The 18,438-nt window shown below is 50.3% G+C and overlaps 7 protein-coding genes across 7 annotated transcripts; 4 read left to right on the forward strand and 3 right to left on the reverse strand.

The window, feature by feature from the left end:
* Positions 1 to 195: 195 nt before the first annotated feature.
* Positions 196 to 1,311, forward strand: Z518_08781 (uncharacterized protein; the record flags this gene model as incomplete). Its single annotated transcript, XM_013414520.1, has 1 exon — positions 196 to 1,311. One exon carries the CDS (start codon positions 196 to 198, stop codon positions 1,309 to 1,311), a length of 1,116 nt encoding a protein of 371 aa, XP_013269974.1.
* Positions 1,312 to 1,814: 503 nt separating this feature from the next.
* On the forward strand, positions 1,815 to 2,611 carry Z518_08782 (uncharacterized protein; the record flags this gene model as incomplete). The annotated part of the gene is made up of 2 exons (XM_013414521.1): positions 1,815 to 1,827; positions 1,896 to 2,611. The coding sequence occupies 2 exons, from the start codon at positions 1,815 to 1,817 to the stop codon at positions 2,609 to 2,611; spliced, it is 729 nt and encodes a 242-aa protein (XP_013269975.1).
* Positions 2,612 to 3,484: 873 nt separating this feature from the next.
* Positions 3,485 to 4,519, reverse strand: Z518_08783 (uncharacterized protein; the record flags this gene model as incomplete). The annotated part of the gene is made up of 1 exon (XM_013414522.1): positions 3,485 to 4,519. One exon carries the CDS (start codon positions 4,517 to 4,519, stop codon positions 3,485 to 3,487), a length of 1,035 nt encoding a protein of 344 aa, XP_013269976.1.
* A 1,420-nt stretch (positions 4,520 to 5,939) lies between these two features.
* Positions 5,940 to 7,947, forward strand: Z518_08784 (uncharacterized protein; the record flags this gene model as incomplete). Its single annotated transcript, XM_013414523.1, has 3 exons — positions 5,940 to 6,127; positions 6,245 to 7,454; positions 7,510 to 7,947. The coding sequence occupies 3 exons, from the start codon at positions 5,940 to 5,942 to the stop codon at positions 7,945 to 7,947; spliced, it is 1,836 nt and encodes a 611-aa protein (XP_013269977.1).
* Positions 7,948 to 9,115: 1,168 nt separating this feature from the next.
* Positions 9,116 to 10,576, forward strand: Z518_08785 (uncharacterized protein; the record flags this gene model as incomplete). The annotated part of the gene is made up of 1 exon (XM_013414524.1): positions 9,116 to 10,576. The coding sequence occupies one exon, from the start codon at positions 9,116 to 9,118 to the stop codon at positions 10,574 to 10,576; it is 1,461 nt and encodes a 486-aa protein (XP_013269978.1).
* A 1,792-nt stretch (positions 10,577 to 12,368) lies between these two features.
* Positions 12,369 to 15,017, reverse strand: Z518_08786 (eukaryotic translation initiation factor 3 subunit C; the record flags this gene model as incomplete). The annotated part of the gene is made up of 2 exons (XM_013414525.1): positions 12,369 to 14,617; positions 14,669 to 15,017. 2 exons carry the CDS (start codon positions 15,015 to 15,017, stop codon positions 12,369 to 12,371), a joined length of 2,598 nt encoding a protein of 865 aa, XP_013269979.1.
* Positions 15,018 to 15,791: 774 nt separating this feature from the next.
* Positions 15,792 to 18,298, reverse strand: Z518_08787 (uncharacterized protein; the record flags this gene model as incomplete). The annotated part of the gene is made up of 2 exons (XM_013414526.1): positions 15,792 to 16,576; positions 16,624 to 18,298. The coding sequence occupies 2 exons, from the start codon at positions 18,296 to 18,298 to the stop codon at positions 15,792 to 15,794; spliced, it is 2,460 nt and encodes an 819-aa protein (XP_013269980.1).
* Between the last annotated feature and the right edge of the window lie 140 nt (positions 18,299 to 18,438).

The following is an 18,438-nucleotide window of genomic DNA, read 5'->3' on the forward strand; positions in this document are numbered from 1 at the left end:
AATACAGTTTGAAGCCACCGATGGCGATCAACTCTTGAAGGGATTATCGACGCTCCTTTCGACACTCTCCGTGTTCGGCCGAGAGCAAGCATTTGCGACCATTTGTGCGCCTCTGTCCGCTCTTCTGGCCGTCGGTAAAGAACTGTTCTGAACTACGAATCGACTTCTCTTTACAGACCCGATAAAATAAGCCGAATGGCCGCCGAGCTGACGACAACATCCCTTCCTCCATATCTTCTTCCCGACCGAGAAATCCATGTTATCATCTCAGTGCTCTCTGGCCGCCACCTAGCACCCGGATACTACCATGAAACGCTTAAGCCACTGCTCGACAGTCACGATATCAAATACACGACGCATATAACGGAGTCTGCCAAGACCATCATTAACCTAACTCAGAAACTGTTTGTCGTCAATGCCACACAAGGAGTCAAGCAAACAATCATTCTGCTCTCCGGGGATGGCGGAATTGTTGATATTGTAAATACTATGACAGGGGTCTTGAACCGACGAAATGATGACGTGCGGCCGCCTTCCATATTTTTGAAGCCTGTCGTCGTTCTTATCCCTATGGGAACCGCGAATGCGCTGGCCTGGAGTTCCAAAGTGGCTCATGATCCCCTTGGAGTTTTGATGAGAGGATCGCCAAAGTCTTTGCCATCGTTTCAAACCCGCTTGAGCCCCGGGGCCTCGCTGGTGATCAATGAAGGACGGGGTCGGGAGCCTCTGACGGATTCATCCGACGAGGAGAGCACAATGTATGGCGCGGTAGTCTTCAGCTGGGGATTACACGCAAGTCTGGTGGCCATGAGCGATACTACCGAGTATCGCAAGCATGGGCTAGACCGATTCAAGATGGCTGCTCAACAATTGTTGACAGACGCTCATCAATACCGAGGTAACGTCAAATGGCGGAAAGGAGGCGGCGACTGGACAAGCATTCCTGGAACGGAGCATTCTTACGTTCTCGCCACTCTGGTGTCCAATCTGGAGGAACATTTCCAGATCTCTCCTGCTCAACAACCTCTCGACGGTACCCTGCGACTTGTTGCCATCGGTCCTGAACCTGCGCAAGATATCATGCGCATCCTTGGACTCGCCTATCAGTCAGGCCAACACGTCACAGATCCCAAGGTCACATATGAAGAGATTGATAGCCTCAGGATTGAGTTTGAAGAAGAGGAAGAAGCGTGGAGGATGTTATGTATTGATGGAAAGATTGTCACCATCGCACGAGGAGGGTGGGTTGAAGTGACGAGGATTCCTGGCGTCGGTATAGATGGCAGAAGGGTCATTGAGCTGGTTTGCTAGAAGGATTGCATTGCTCTGTTCCATGACCAGTACCCAATAATCGAACGGTGATCTTCTAGCCAGGGCTTTGAGGTACACAACCTGCGGACAAACAGACCTATCATGCCATCACGTGACATGCTGAGGTCAGGTGACCCGTTTCCTTTTGAGATCCGTTACTCCTCATTTGCCTAGCACGACCGCTGCCGGCTGCCGGCTGACGTCTCCCATTTGAACACCTCTGACGACAGCCCAGTCGCAAACACAAACTTGGATAATATTCTACACACTTCCTGTGTACCGACATCTGAAATTCTGTTTCTCCAAACTGCGCAGCCATCGTAAGAGTTGAGCGAAGAAGCAGCAATGACAGCATAGTGCTTCGCTGAAACCATTTTATAAAGAGCAGCATTGCCGTCATCAGCACTGCGCTGTCTCTTCCCCAGAGGCTCATTCCACTGCCGCAACAATTCTCACATCGAACCACATATCATAAGATTAAATAACACGCCATTTTCGCAATCATGCACGGTTGGGGTAGGGTTGAGCGTTTCATCTTCAGCTATACAATTGACTATGTCGTGAAAACTGACAGCGTCCCTTAGGTCTTTTCTTCTTCCTCCTATTCCTCCTTCTCATCTTTGCCATCGTCGGTTGGGTCGTCTACACACAAGTCACTGCACGAAAACGAGGTCTACCCCCTCCGTCGCTGAAATCATGGAAAACTTATGTTCCATTCCTCCGGTCACAAGGTTCCTCGAATTACCCGGCCCCACGCCATGCCTCACCTCTCGAATGGATTCGCGACCAATTCTCCAAGCTCGGCAATAAGCGCATGGCCCGGGGAGCCTACGAAGAGGCAGGCGGAGAATCCGGGTATGTCGGCGGAAGGGGCGGCGGGAGGAGAGGCAGAGGTGTCGAAGACGATGCTTGGGACACCAGAGTTGGAAACGAGGATGCCTATGGCTCTGGACCAGGCTATTCCGGATATGAAGAACAGGAGCTCGGATTGGCACCGACACCAGGATTGCATGCCGAGCCTTATAGTGGTGGGAGCGGCGGTGATTACCTCGGCGCCGGCAGGGGCTACTCAGATGCTGATGGACGGGGACGACCATCGAGTTCGAGAGGCCTGGGCTCAGAGAATCCCTTCGGTGACCAGAACGAGGCGCCAAGTTTGAGGAGCGTCAGCCCACGACCAGAAGCGGATATCCGGGTGCATACGAAGGGGAACGACAGTCTCGATACACAGGGAAGCGGGGATGGGAATTCCAGTCCAATCAGCACGAGAAAGAGTGTGTTCAGAGAAGAGATGAGATGAGATGAATGTACGAAAAGAGAGAAATGACTTGGCCATGACCTCGGATGAGGTACCTTGGTATGCATGCTCGGAGCGAACGGTCACCACCACTGACTTTCGAGGAAGAATCGTCCAGGAAGTCAACACACGCTATTGAAACAACGCGTCACTGTCCACTTGACTTCGGAACAAACTCAAGAACTAATGCCAGAACGACTTTATCCAGGTTGTCTCAGCCTGGTGGTCCCTTTCCCTTTCCCTTTCCCTCCCCTTGTCCGAACAGCATTGTCTTGCACCGACATCGCCGTGTGCTGCACAACCCCTCGTCTACATACTAAACACAAATATACACAAAACATATTCAGAGATCGCTAATTCAAACTCCTTCATTTGATCTAATTCAATCCACCGACCAGACCCAACGGGCAAAGGGACGATTCACTGGCCTGATCCGCACGCTACGCCTACAATGGAATGAACGAAACTTTAAGAAGCTGAATTTCGTACCGGGAGTACAAAATTGAGGGTTTCCAGGGGGAGACAGAGGAGGGCTGTTTTGGGTCAATCGAATTTGGCTTTCTTGTTTGTTTGCTCCTCCTTTCTTGGAGCTCTTGATGTATGAACCGGAACACTGAACAGAGAAAATACAAGATGGAGATTCATCAATCCTCGATCATATTTCTTTCTCCACACACTTCTTATTTGATCTATGTACTGAGTGAAAGGAAAGGATATCAATCAAGTATTATGATGTTTCTACTCTCTGCTGCGTAATACTTTTCGGCAGAAGAATTCTCTGTACATCCACCGTCATCCGTCGATGGTACGAATTCTGTTTCGGATATGTGGCTGATTCTCTTTCATCTTCCCAAATCATTCCCTGTTGAGAGGCATTCACAATTCTACTACGCGAGGCTTATTCAGTAGCTTGTTGGTCGTCTGATAGGTTAGGGCGCCGTTGACCATGTATCCTCCCTGTCGGGCACCACCCCAGAGCCTCGTCCACAGAAGACCTCGCACATCTGCAATCAGCGACTTAAAGCCCCTCACCCATAACGGGACATCCATTAGCTCTGTCAACGGCAGGCGATGGCTGGCGGGCGTTTCGGCAGGTTTGTTGTAAGCCGCTTCGAGAAATTCTTCAAATGACCTCTGGCTGTCGTCCCACCAGACAACATCGGTGCCGTAGCCCGTGTGGACGTGTCCGAAAGCATGTAACGTAGGTCTAACGCGCCAGACTTCCCGCAACTCATACTCGTCACCCATGCCTCCGCTCTGAGGGACATCCAAGTGCCATTTTGGTGGGTTGTGTGTGACTAGCACATCAACATCCTCTGGTATGGTACCGCTCCATGCATCTTGTCCTCGGTTATACTGGAAAGCGAAATCTTTGCCGCCGCACTTAGGAATTTGTGGAGCTCCATAGACTCGCAATTGACGGTCGTCGGGGAATGGAAGGGTTATGGACGAGTGTTGCAGGTAGTGGACTTTGCCCCAATCGAGGGTGCGGTGGGAGTTCTTTCGATCGTGGACACTTCGGCTGCGCTCATCGAAGTAGCTGTCGTGGTTCCCTGCCACGACCACAATATGGCGGAAGCCATCGGAAGAGCCATGCCAGGGCTTCTGTAGAGTCTTTAACCAGTCTATGGCTTGTTGAATGGAGGAAAGGCTGCCGGTGTTCGTTAGATCGCCAGAGTGGATGAGGAGGTCGCCTTTAGGTATAGCCGTGGGAGGGATTTGAGAGTGCGTGTCAGAGATACAAACTACTCGAATGGGGATCTTATTTTTGGGTGGGAGGTACGGCGGTCCTCGAAGGTAAACAAGAAGCTGGTGCAAGAACGTGAAGCAGGTAGTCAATGGGTGGTAAATGATCTGGTAAAGGAATGACGGAGGCGCAAACGGCGAATCTGGAGGGGATAAAATTCCCATCTTCCGAAGCTGGATGCCAGGATATGTCAATCCGGATTGCTCCTTCCACACTCTCTATTGTTTCGTTTCCATTGAAATTTGTAGTTTCACCGAGCTGGATAAGCCAGAGGAAGCTAGACGGACAGCTCAAGATCGCCAATGTCCCGAGAGATAGGGATCATGAGATTGGGAGGGGACAGAAGGGAAGCCTCGAGAACTTGAAGAGTTCCGGCAGTCAGGGACTAGAAGCACAAACTTGAATAGTGTCCTGTGTTGACAGCGGAAAGTCAGTATGGTGATGTTTCTTGGGCAAAAGCTGTTCGTGATAGCGCAAGTGGCGCTTTGACGCAGAAACCAACAGCCAGATGACCTTGTTCAATGTCCCCTCAAATCGTGGTTTGGGCGGCTCGCGATGGCTATAGATGAAGGAGGAGGAGGATTCCGTAGAAGATGATAATGCAGAGTCAACTCATCCTCTCAGTACACCGTGACCTGTCGTCGCCAGGCATAAACGCAGCCAACCCATCGTCACCATCACCGTCATCACCACCAGCTGCAAAAACTCCACTATTTGTTGATTACCACATACTTTCTCACTAGGTCCTGTGTCAAGTCACAAGCCCTACCCAACCCGATACAGCGCAATCAAGCCATTCCACATCTGTTACGAAGATACAGGGCCCTTTACTCTGGCAGTGTTGATATCACCATCGATCTCTGCCAATCGCCGAAGCCGCGTCCAAAGTCTGATCCGTGCTCTACCATCTTTTCCTATTCCCAAACTACATCTCTCCCAGCCAGCCTTGACATCGATTTCATCCTTTCTAGAGTCCTCAACCGAACCTGACATACCTCTCGTTGACCTAGCTCGTCGAAGACCAATCTCCTTATCCCTCTCGCGTTCTTCATGCTCAGGATCTAGTAACCGCCGCCCCCGTGGTTGGGTGCCCTGCTTCGTCCCACGAATCACATCCTTCAATCTGCTGCACGCAGCGCACATTTGTTCCACTGTTTCCTGATTCCCGCAGTCGCCGAGAACGCAGCCGCTCTCTGCCTTTCAAGTTGCTTCGTGAGCAATTGATTGATGGGAAGGAAACGGATCCCAGTTGGAGACAGGAGAAGAATAACATTAGACAAAGACACGAGAACACACTCCTCCTTGTCAAGCATTGACAAGTGATCCGACATCCGAAGCGACCAAATCTCCAATCCTAAACGGTCCTGCCGGCGCCTGAGCCTGAACGCCTGGCGTGGTAGTAGTTACGCTGCAGAATCAGACCAGCCACGGTCTAACTGCGCCGCCCAAAGTCATCCCCTTCCCACCCTACTCCAACCTCGAACAATCTTCACAATTCCTCCCAGATCGGAAACTGGCCCTGCAAAGGGACCAGTCTCAGTCAATACCGACACCTTGTTGGCCGCAAACGCCGCTGCCCTCGCCATGATGAACGGCACTGATCTGAAAAAAGCCGCCATCAGTCAGGCCAAGAAGGTTGCGACCACCGCCGCGCTCGCAGCAAACGGCAACGGTCAGAAGAAACGGCGGAAAGGCGATAATCTCAAGCCCATCATCACTTCGGAGAACGCGTCCTCAAGTCTTCACGATAACCCCACGCAAGCTGAACCAGAGTAAGTCAAAAACCTCATCGTTCTCACTTTTTAATCATCATTCTCTTCGCCACTCGTGATCGCAAACGCGTCTCTCTCCATTCTCACTCAGCCTCCAAACTGATCGACATCCCTCAGAAGCATGGATTCTCCTCTGCCTCATGGCAAAGTCCCTTCGCATAACTCACGTCTTGATAGATCTCCCTCATCCTCCACCTCGGAAGACGATCCCGCCGAAACCACGGCCGACGAAGAAGATTCCGAAGATTACTGCAAAGGCGGATATCATCCGGTACATGTGGGCGAGACATACAATAATGGCAAATATGTCGTGGTGCGCAAACTCGGATGGGGCCACTTTTCCACCGTGTGGCTCTCAAGGGATACCACCACCGGCAAACACGTGGCGCTGAAGGTCGTCAGATCGGCGGCGCATTACACGGAGACGGCTATAGATGAGATCAAACTATTGAACAAAGTTGTCCAAGCGAATCCAAACCATCCCGGCCGAAAATACGTCGTCAGCCTCCTTGATTCCTTCGAGCACAAGGGCCCCAACGGTGTACATGTTTGTATGGTTTTTGAAGTGTTGGGAGAAAATTTACTGGGTTTGATCAAAAGATGGAATCACCGAGGCATCCCTATGCCCTTGGTCAAGCAAATCACCAAGCAAGTTCTTCTCGGATTAGACTATCTGCATCGCGAATGCGGCATCATCCACACGGATCTCAAGCCGGAAAATGTTCTGATCGAAATTGGCGACGTTGAACAAATTGTCAAGGCGTTTGTAAAGGATGAAAAAGAATCCACCAAAGATGACAACAGAAATGGCCGGAGGCGAAGAAGAACTTTAATCACCGGCAGCCAACCTCTCCCCAGTCCTCTCAACGCCAGCTTCACGAATTTAGATAAAGTCGTCAATCCCCACCACCATCAGCCAAGCAGTCTCAATCAAGTCATCAACGACTCGGTTTCCAACAAGTCGATGGAAGGTCTGTCCATGATCGAACAGCTGAAGCTGAAATCCAAAGAAGCCAAGCAAAATGAGGAACACGCAACCGGCGACAAGACGAGGGAGACGACCACAGATCCTCTTGAAAAGGATTTGGCGGGAGTGTCCCTTGACAGCAAGAAGAGCACGGATGCGGAAAAAGTGTTGAAGGCGGCCCAAAATGAAGACGAACCATCGAGTGAGATCATCTCTGTCAAAATCGCCGATCTTGGAAACGCCTGCTGGGTGGGCCATCATTTTACGAACGACATTCAAACTCGGCAATATCGATCGCCGGAAGTCATTCTTGGCGCAAAATGGGGTGCAAGCACAGACGTGTGGAGTATGGCATGCATGGTATGCTCCCGGGCTACGGTCTACACTTGGAAAAGGTACTGACGTTTTAATGAAGGTGTTTGAACTGATTACGGGCGATTATCTTTTCGATCCTCAGTCAGGAACTAAATATGGCAAAGACGACGATCACATCGCACAAATCATCGAACTACTCGGGCCTTTCCCGAAATCTCTGTGCTTATCCGGTAAATGGTCACAGGAGATTTTCAACCGAAAAGGCGAACTCCGCAATATCCATCGCCTCCGACACTGGGCGCTACCGGACGTGCTTCGAGAAAAATACCATTTCTCCGTCGAGGATGCACATAAAATTAGTGCATTCTTGATTCCAATGTTGGAATTACCTCCTGAAGCGCGGGCCAACGCCGGTGGTATGTCCAATTCAGAATTCTTGAAAGGCACCAAGGGTATGGACAACATCAATGTGGACATTCCTGTGGGAAGTAAAGGCGAAGGAATTGAAGGTTGGGCGACGGAAGTGAAAAAACGATGATCTATGACCTCAGGTTGGTTTCGGATGAGATCAGCTCCCGCGGTGTTGACGATTTCACCCTGGGTCTGGTTTTTGTGAATGAAGAAAGCAAGTACGTTGTCACATACAGAATAAATGACCTTGATGGGCCGGTTGTGATCCTGCGATGGATTGATGACCTTCCGCTACATTGGTGGACCTTTTCTTCCCTTCTTTCCCTCCTCGAAGAGCCGCATGAAAGTTGGAGTTTTGGCTGTGTGGGTACATGGGAGAGCGAGGATTTGAACAAGGCTATGGAGTCATGCACAAGCCAGACTTCCAAGGAGACGAACTGATGACTGTTTAAAGGTGTTTTATCTACTTGGCTCTGCCATTGACGAATTTGCTTCGAGTTTGATCTGGCCTTTTGTTGTTCAACCATCTTGCAATCATTCTCAGGCAAAGGTATACAGGACCATTGTCGATCCAATGATGACACATAGAGAAAGACATTCCGACATGGGGATGGAAAATGTTGATATCTTGGGATCCTGAAAACCTCTATCTGCGAGAACCGCTATTTGAATGTGATCATTGATCATTACTGGGGGACGGAGACGAGGCTGAACACGTGATCCCCACACCAGGGGCGTATTTCGTCTACTATTCATGTCACTTCAGCCTTCCCGCCTCGTGGACAGCGTTGGATACAAATGACTCACTATCCAGGACAATATTTCTCGTACGTTGCATAAGCTACATGTCAACCACGCAATTATGGTATAGCGGCGTTGATCAAACTTCATCTTCAACTCTTATCACAGTCAGTGTCTGCCCTGATAATGACATCTGCTAAAGGCTATACTGAAATCCGAACGGAAGACGGTGACTGATTTTGGATCCTCGGCTCACTGGTGGGGTGATGTATGAAAGTCTTTCCAGACGTGGCGTGACATTGCTTACCAGGACCAGCCAACACATCATTGTCCACACTCTTTTAGACAACCATACGACCCATTTTCCTCGGGGCTGTGTGGTACAAGCAAATTAAAATGTATAATAGCACCAGTACGACAGATATGTTTGCTCACTTACCCCACATTATGCGACCAAAGATCGGTTGAAGGGGACACCATTCGTCTGTCGATATATGGCCTCGAGGCGCCTTCTCACCTTTTTTATATTTCCCCTCATTGCTGTTCTTCTTTCCATGCTGGCTAGCCGGTTTCTACTACGGACCATGTCATCAATCTCGCAGAATCCAGTATCTAGCTCTCACGCCGTCATTGTGGTCGGCTCAGGTCTTGCCGGCCTCTCTGCGGCCTCGGAGCTAATATCACGAAATGTCCCAGTCCATATCCTCGAGCGTCAGCAAAAGCCTGGGGGGAATTCGATGAAGGCTTCAAGTGGCATCAACGGCACTCCAACTCGATTTCAACCTCCAGGGTCGGACTCTGTCGCAGCTTTCTATGACGACACGGTGAAGTCTGTCAGCCCCGGTATCATGTCCGGCACGACAAAATTAAGGGCGGCCTTGATCTCAATGTTGACGAATTCCTCTGCCGACGCTATCAATTGGCTGGTTGACGAGAAAGGCATCGATTTATCCCGAGTGGCGCAATTGGGCGGCCACAGTCATGCGAGGACTCACCGAGGAGCTGGTTCCACACCGCCGGGAGCCAGTATTGTCTCGACGCTGTTGAATCAACTCAAGGCTAGCCCCCTTGCCACTCTGGAGATAGGTTCGACCGTGACGGAGATCCTGAAGTCTCAAGGCGAGGTTGTTGGCGTCCAAGTCTCGCGTAATGGGGGGACAGAGACATTGGATGGACCGGTGATTTTTGCTTCTGGCGGGTTCGCCGGCGATTCCACTGGTCTTCTTGCGCGATATCGCCCTGATCTGGCGGGACTTCCTTCAACAAACGACGCATTGCCCGGTAGTCAACACATTCTCGTCGATGCCGGGGCACAATTACTTGACATGGAGCAAGTGCAAGTCCATCCAACTGGATTCGTGGATCCAAAGGAGCCATTCAAAGGCACCAAATTCTTAGCTGCCGAGATCTTGCGAGGTGAAGGGGGCCTTCTTTTGATGCACGGACAAAGGTTTATTGATGAAATGCAGACGAGGAAGGTGATTACAGGGGCGATAATGGCAAGTCCGGTGAAGGATATCGAGCCGATGAAACAATGGGAGGTCTTGCTGGTGATGGATGAGGGAACTTATGCAGCAGCAAAGAATCACGTCGACTTCTACCTATGGAAAGGATTGATGCGGAAGACGACCATTTCGGAACTCGAAAATACAGATTCGGTATTGGAGACGCTCAGGCAATATTCCAACAGTGTGCGAGGAAACAGCCCCGACCCCTTTGGAAGGACTTCATTCGGCAATTGGAGCCTTCTGAGTCCGACCCTGGAATCCACAATCTATGTTGGCACCGTCACTCCCGTCGTTCACTATACAATGGGAGGAGTGGTGATTACGCCGGAAGCGCAGGTTCTGGACTCAAGCGGCAATCCTATCAAAGGGCTTTGGGCTGCAGGAGAAGCCACTGGAGGGGTTCATGGGGCCAATCGACTTGGGGGTAGCAGCTTGCTGGAGTGTGTGGTTTTCGGCCGGATCGCTGGGAAGAATGCTGCTGCGTATGTGGAATCAAAGTCTGAATAAATGCTTTGAACGGTGCTAGGCCACGAGAGAGATGGAGTCGGATGGTGACAGGAGGAAAGGTTGCAATGCATGATGCGTGATTCAGCTGGTTGGCCACACATATCTGGGAAATTTTTCATGGCATGTGGTGGATTGGAAATAGACCCAAACTACGGACGCAATGGAAGAGACGAAAAATTCAGTCTTCTGTCATCAAGACCACAGGTCGCAGGTCGCAGGTCACGTACAGACTTTGACGTTGATACCATGATCCCCTTCAGCACACCTATCACCTTCTCTCGTAGTTCTCAATTCGCTTGTGGAAGTTCTTCTCTCTCTCTCCCCCTCTGCCTCCCTCTCTTCTCTTCCTTTTCATTTTTTCCGCCCTTGCACGTTTCCTCTAACCAGAACCAAAGTGAAAAGTCCATAGCATCGTTGAGTGGCTTCAGGCTCCCCCTACCTCTCTACTGTCATGAGACTCTCGTTCCTCATTTAGTCCTCCTCGAACTAGGTTCACCCACCATGGATAAATCCAAACAACTGCTCTCACCTCCCAAGGAGGCCACCAAAACCGTCACCTGGTCTACCATTGTCGAGTCACCGGCGAACTTAGACTTCGTTTCCTGTGCTATAATGCAGAAACCTTGAGGGCGGGACAATACGTGCTCGAACCACTTTCTGCGGAACAGATCGAGAAGAAATTGAGGTTACCAAGTGCACTGATACGAGATGGACATATAAGGACCCTGAATGGACGTTCAATTGACTCACCCAGAACGCATAAATGTGAAAATAACCCTGAAGAAGAACGATCCGCCAATTTCTAAGGATCTCAAGTCGGAACCAAGGGTAAAAACTCAACCTCAACTTGTCTATAGATTCCCTACCAGCAATGTGGTGGACAAGGTATGAAGACTGGAAGTACACCGGAAATTTTGACAGAGACTCACCTTCGTTTAGATCTTTTCAAAGCCTGGACGTACATACGCCTCCGAACACACACCTCTTTCACCTGATGACCAGCAAAAGTACTGGCAATCCCATCACACTCCTATCCATGACTCTCGAAGTGGAAATGGCAGGATCAAGCAGCATTCAAAGCACAATCCTCAAGCACCTTGTCAAACAATGAGCGCTATTACACCACTAGGTATTCTGATGTCACAACAAGCCAATATGCGCAAGGCGGGTAAGAGTCGCGCGGGGTTCTTTGGTCGCGACCGCGCTAGAGTGTGCTTATGAGAAACTCATTGGGTCTGATACTATCATCGCAATGTATGGTAGGCAGAATGACTTGACAGCGGTAAAGATGGGTTCATTCCCACGTTGTGGATACTTACATCCTGATTCAGCAAAAGAGACATGTGATTGGCACTGGCGATGGAATCGAACATGACAGTCTGGAGGATGCATTGTCGTGTCGCGAGTTGGCTCTGCTTCGGACTGAATGTGATCTGATGGGCTCCTGGATCGATTGTGTTTCTTCGACCGCGGCGATAGTCACGTGCTTCTTGGCAGGAAAACCCTTTCTATGTCTACTTGGCCATTTCTCTTCTCTTTTTCTCTCTTAGATGGACGAATTCATTGCATCAGTCCTCTCCTTTATTGGCGTCGTTTCCATCAAATGTGTTAAATGTTAAAGACAAAGACAAGGTAAAAGTAATGTCAACTATCATTTTTGGTCACGTTTGGTATGCATCCCTACCCTAGGCACAAAGCACTGCACCCGATCACCATGTATCTATCCGCGCCACCATCTATGCCAATGGCAATGGTCAAGGGAAAAAATTCGTGAAAGTCGATTCTTCTTCAATCAAGCCTTGATAGCTCCACCGAGTGCACCACCACTGAATTGTTGGCCTCCAGGTCTTCTCTGACCTGTCTGTCCGCGCTGTAAACCCTGGAGATTCGTGCGACCGCTACGACCTCCCCGACCGGTACGCTGGCCCTGATCACGCTGGAATGCGTTGACCATCCCTGCGGTCCTGGTCTCGAGGACCTTCTCATTCGACTCAAGAATACCCATGGCCTTCTCAGAGAGAGTAATGATTTGACTCTGCAAGCGTGAAAGCTCGACGCCCTTACGGAACACGATTGCGTCGTTGACTTGGTCCAGAGCCGCGGCCAGCTCCTCGTGTGAGATCATCTTGGAAACCACAGCCGCGATCTTCTTGGTATCCAAGTCGAACATGCCGGACAGCGTGGTGATGGACAGAGTATCGTAGTACGGCGCGTAGGTGAACAAGTATGTCCGTAGGCCTTCTTCTTGGATCTGTTCCGCGAGCATCGCCTTGATCTTGTCCTTGTCACTGCCTAGCAGATCCCAGATGCCAATCTTGCTGATGAGTTCCTGGCACTTCTTCCAGTCTCCCTGAGCGAGAGCCTTGGCGGCTTGCATCACATGATCGCGAGTATTTTCAGGAGGGCCTTGGAAGACTTGTCGTTCGGTGTATTCAAGCATGCGGCGGAAAGTCTTGGAGATGACCCTTTTGCGGACGTCGGGAGAGGAACCTGTTTGGGCCAATAGAGGGATTTCGAGCAACATGCTGCAAGTGAGATAGACACACTCCAACAGTTCGAGATTGATGTGCATGTGGAATGGCAGTTGACGTTGCCGTTCAAGTCGTTCTTGCTCCGGTGTGACGGTAGAATACCTTTGCATGATCACGCCCTGAGCGAGAAGTTCTTTCTGTCGGCCTGAGCCGCAAATCTCCTGTAATACACCTTGGGCCTCATAGCAAAGTCCAGCCCGGAATGCACAAAGGCCAATTTGGACGAGGGTGCGGTTGAAGAGGATTTGAGTGCTGACGTCAAAGGATGAGATGTTCTCGGTGAGATGGCTCATGAGGGCGAGATCTCTGGCTCGATAGTAATCATCTTGCAATGCCAGGAAGTAGATCTCGCAGAGCATGGCGCGTGCTCTGATGATGCCTTCACTGTACTCGAACAAATGGTTGCAAAGGGTCCGTACCAGAGGTGCTACTTCGGCGTATTTGCCTCGTGGAGTAAGGTCGGAGTTCAGTGTTGGGGGGATAGCATTCCATGTCTTCTCTTCAAGTATTTTCACCACTTGAATAGGCTTGAAGTAGATGTGTTCCAGCCGTCGGATCGTGGTTCTGTTCATGTTGTCTTGCCCGCTTTCCGTCTTCTCCAGTTTCTTGTTAATGGTCTCAATATAGATGAGGGTTCGCACGATGTCAGTGTACAAAAGCTGTTCGTCTCCCAGTCTATCGATGTATTCGGCGGTGTGAGGGTCGGTCTGTTGCAAAGAACGGGTCAATTCGTCATCCAGTCTCTCCACAAGGGACACAATGCTGCCGGGGACTTTGAAAGTCTCGCCCGCGGCAGGGTTAGGTGCTTTCTCATCATCCTCCCATTCTTCGGCTCCCTCAGTTACGATGTAGGTGGGCTCGTCCTCCAACGTCTGTAGCAGAGACGCAAATTCTCGCTCCGCAGCTCTCCAAGATTCCTGTGACATGTGGTTCTGAATAGAGGAAGTGGTGACGTCGAATCTCGCGGAAATCAATGTCAGGAGAACTCGAATTCGTTGGTATGGAGTGTTGGCAACTTCCAGGAGCTTCTCCATGATACGGATTTGTTCGGTTCGATCGGTGTTCTTCTTCCCTCGAGATTCAATGATGGTCCGCAGGTGTTTGAGAATGGATTCTGGTGTGTATACAAGGGCCTTTCCACCTCTGCCGACGGTTGCAAAGCCTTCTTCATCAATGGCTGCTTCAAGGGCGTCTAATTTTTGAACTTTGCTCTTACGAGTCTTCTGTTCCGCCTCCAAAGGTTCTTCCTCGTCGGATTCCATGTACTCGTCCTTGTTCTCGCGATATTTCTCCACCTCGGTCACATATTCCTTGTTGTTCTTCCGGATCTTCTGCTTCATGGCGTTGAAACCTTTGGCATTGATCGGATTCATCTTCTTGGCTCCAGACTTCTGCTTGTCATTGGTTTCATTGATCATATCTTCGAGGTCGGCAACCATCTTGATGTAGATTTTGGGAGTGACACCTTGCTGGGTGACCTTGACAACCTGGCGGTTCATTTTATCAAATTCTGCGCCTCGTCAGTAGGGGGGCCCGGAACCACAAAACTTGTCCAGCATACCAGTCGAAATAACTGCCCAGTCGTTGATCTTTTCGGCATTTTCAATCAACTTGATTGTGCCTTCCAGTTCCTCGAATCGCTTGTCCTTTGCACTCTTGACCACTCTTTCGCGATCTTCATCCTCGCTCTCATCGCTCTCGTCGCCACCTGGTCCTGAAGGCTTCAAGAATCGGCTAGCACCCATTCCACGACCTTCATCTTCGGAGGACTCTTCGGAGGACTCCTCCTCTTCTTCATCTTCCTCTTCGGATTCTTCTTCATTTTCTTCGCGATCACTGTAGAGTTCTTCCTCCTCAGAGGAGCTGCTCTCGCTGTCGGAGTCTCCGCCGTGAAAGAATCGCGAAGACATTTTGACCGGCTCAGAGGAGTGCGAAGATTGAATTTCTGTTCTAAGAGGGGTAGGCCGGTTGACGTTGGGTAGAATGTCAAACTTGAAAAATGTGCGGTTCGCGCGCAGTTGTCAAAGTCGCCAAGACTTTTGCCAATCACGTGACACAATTGTTCGACTCGAGATGATATGTCGCTCTTCGCAGCAAGATACCTCACATCTTGGGGGAGTTCTAGAATAGACCAAGGACATGAGGCCTAAATTTTCTCAGATGCTACTCTACCCTGCCTTAGTCCTCACATCCTCCAATCATTGACGACGGCGTTCTTTGTACATTCAATCTCTCCCATATCACATGCCATTGACCATACCTCATTCATCAGTCCCAACCAGAAAAATTCATTCTGACATTCTTTGAGAGAGTCCATGCTTGAACCCCAACCTCGATTCAGGGCTGACCTTTCCAGATCATCAGCCTTCGTCGCGTGATGCTCAACCTTAGATCCCGATCGGAAGATGTCATGAGATCAACATCAAAGCCTACCGTCCAGTCGGAGCTTCACCTGTGGGAAAGATGTCCATCTGCGAAAGAAACTCGTCTAGGGTCAGAGATGTATGTAGCCTCTCTCTCTTTTTTTTCCTTACCACTGTCCGGATGGAATGGCGCTCATCAGCGGATATTGTATTCCAAGCACTTCGCCGGACCCTGAATTCCCGGAAGTGGTAGGTTTGCAGTCGCATTCTCTTAGCAACAACGAACGATCAGAGCTTCACCATAGTGCAGTTCCGCCAATTTCAATGCCATTGTGCTTTGCTCATGAAGGTATCCCCCATTGCACCATCTTCCAGAGTCCGGATGAAATCACGATTCCTTTGATTGCGACTGCCTCGTCTCCGGGCCGTCGAGGGCGAGTCGACATATCCATCCGCCGGAGGTGGATAGTAAGCGGGGCTGGGTTGGAGTCTGATCGGCGCATTTGGGTCAAGATGACTGGCAACGCGCTGTATCGCAGCAGGAATTCCAGCCTGTTGTTGGTCCAAGGTGGACGCACGTTGACGACCTGCCCTTTGCGTAGCCTGCGCATACAAGCTCTGTTGATGACTGTAATGACTAGGGTTCATCTGAGGGTTTTGCTGCGACATCATGCCCATCTGAGGGGCATAGTTACCCGAATGGGTAGGATATGGTGGAGGAGCGCCTTGTTGATGACCGGGATACATAGTGCTGTACATTGGCGGCGGCTGGGATTGTGGGTAGGGGCTCATTTGCATGGCGTACGCATTTTGAGCCACTGTTTGAGCTTGGGCTTGGGCTTGTGCTGCTTGGGCTTGAGCATGGGCGGCTTGAGCGGCTCTCTGTTTGCTTAGAGCTTCGGCTTGTTGTTGCTGCTGTACACCTGGGGCAGGGGTTTTGCTCGACGACGGGGACTTCAGATTCATCGGGGGGACGAAAGGCTGAGTAAACTTTTGTTGAGTGATAAACGGATGCAGTTTCGCTTGCTGAGGGGACCAACGTTCCAGAGGGTTGATAGTCAGTAAGCCACGAACAAAATCGATAAAAGCAACGCGATTGTTCATTTCTGCAATCGGTCAGCAACCACTCCCAAAGTCCGATTTCCTATCATACCTCTTTCCACTTCAGCTTGTTTCATATTCTTCCTAGGCATAGAATAGCTGCGAATGATTTCGGGGAGAGTGGTCGCTTGAAAGTATTTCTTGCTCGGTTGCTCCTTGACATTGTGTTCACGAGAATATTGTTCCATGCTCTTGAGCCGATATGTACGGCGACCAAACTCGTCCGTCGTCTTTTCGAAGAACTCTCCCGATTGCTTGCCCATTTCCAACATCCACGTCGGAGGCATACCTAGCATTTCAACAATTCGAGAAACTTGATTGTACTCAGAAGACCCCGGAAAAAGCGGTAGTCCCAGAAAGAGCTCCACAACAATGCACCCAAGAGACCACATGTCGATGGCAGAAGAATAAGGTAACCCTAATAGCACCTCGGGGGATCGGTAGAATCGAGATTGAATATAAGTGTAGACTGTCTGTCTTTCGTCACAAGCAGACCCAAAGTCAATGATCTTGATAATTGGACTTTCCAGGTTCTTCAACAGGATATTTTCCGGTTTCAGATCACAATGGATGAGTCGGGCCTTGTTTAACAAGGTGAGACCGTTCAATAACTGTTGGGCAAAAACTCGGACAAGGGTGGTGCTGAGACCTCGGAATTGATTCTGTTTAATTAGTTCGTATAAATTGACGCTCAAGAGCTCAAAAACTAGGCATAGATGCTGTCGATGGATGAATGTGTCTTTCAAGCGCAGGAGATGGTGATCATCATTCTTGTCGAGCTTCTGGTTTAAAAGATCGAGGACCGACACTTCCATCATACTTTGGTTGAAGTACGCCGTCCGGTTTTTGATGACCTTCACAGCAACGACTTCCTGGGTCCTTAAATTCTGGCATTTCACCACTTGACCAAAAGTGCCCTGGCCTAGAACGTCCAGGATCAGGTATCGATTTTTGTGGCCCGCCTCTTCGCTGCCCAGGATATCATTCACGTAGAGAATGTAGTCGCTATCGTCATTATCGTAGCCATCATTCTTGGTCCCCTTGCTCGGCTTTGTCAAGACTCGCCTGGGATTCCTTGATGACTCGTATTTGAAACTGGGGTTACAGATCCGATATGTGGCGGGAAGGTACGTGGTTAGGGCCTGCAGCGGACTTATGAATCCGCCTTCGGGGTTTGCTCTGCGATATGGTGGCTGAGCATTGACCTTTGGAGTGAGATCCTGCACAGTTTTGACCTTCCTAAACCTCGGAACAGGTCCTGCACCCTGTGACTGTTGTCTCGACAGCGGGACGGGACGTCCATTGCCGGCGGAGGCAGGATAATACGACTCCGGGCTCAATTCGGAATTCTGCATGGCGGAGGAATAGCCCGAATGGTATCTGGTCGGCGTTGGTGGCTCAGTATATCGATCTGAGGTATAGTTCCCTTGCCGGGTGGGAGATTCTCGCGATGATGGGGGCTGGTTCAGGTATGGGAAACTGTTTTGATTTTGCGTTTTCGGGCTCGACGCGTATGCAGCACCTATCGGTTGAGCATTCATAGGAGAGTAGCGTTGTGCGGCGGTTGAGGCCTCGGGGATGTATTGGGTGGACAGTCGGTGCTGGTGTGCAGGACGGGGAGGGTATTTAGTTCGGTTGTAAGGATCTGCGTCTTCCATCGGGACGTCAATTTCACCATTGTGCTCATATGCATGCGATTGTGTGGCAGGCGTCGTATTCATCGACATGGCTTGCTAGAGGCGCCTCTCGGTGTCGAACTGGGAATCAACACAATGAGGCCAGAATATCGAGTAGGTGCCCCGTTGGGTTAGAGCTGAGCCGCTGCGGTTGTTGCTTGTTCTGCCGCAGGTTCGGTGTCGATGCACAT

This window comes from Rhinocladiella mackenziei, assembly GCF_000835555.1.
Source record: "Rhinocladiella mackenziei CBS 650.93 unplaced genomic scaffold supercont1.6, whole genome shotgun sequence".
NCBI classification, from domain to species: Eukaryota; Fungi; Ascomycota; class Eurotiomycetes; order Chaetothyriales; family Herpotrichiellaceae; genus Rhinocladiella; species Rhinocladiella mackenziei.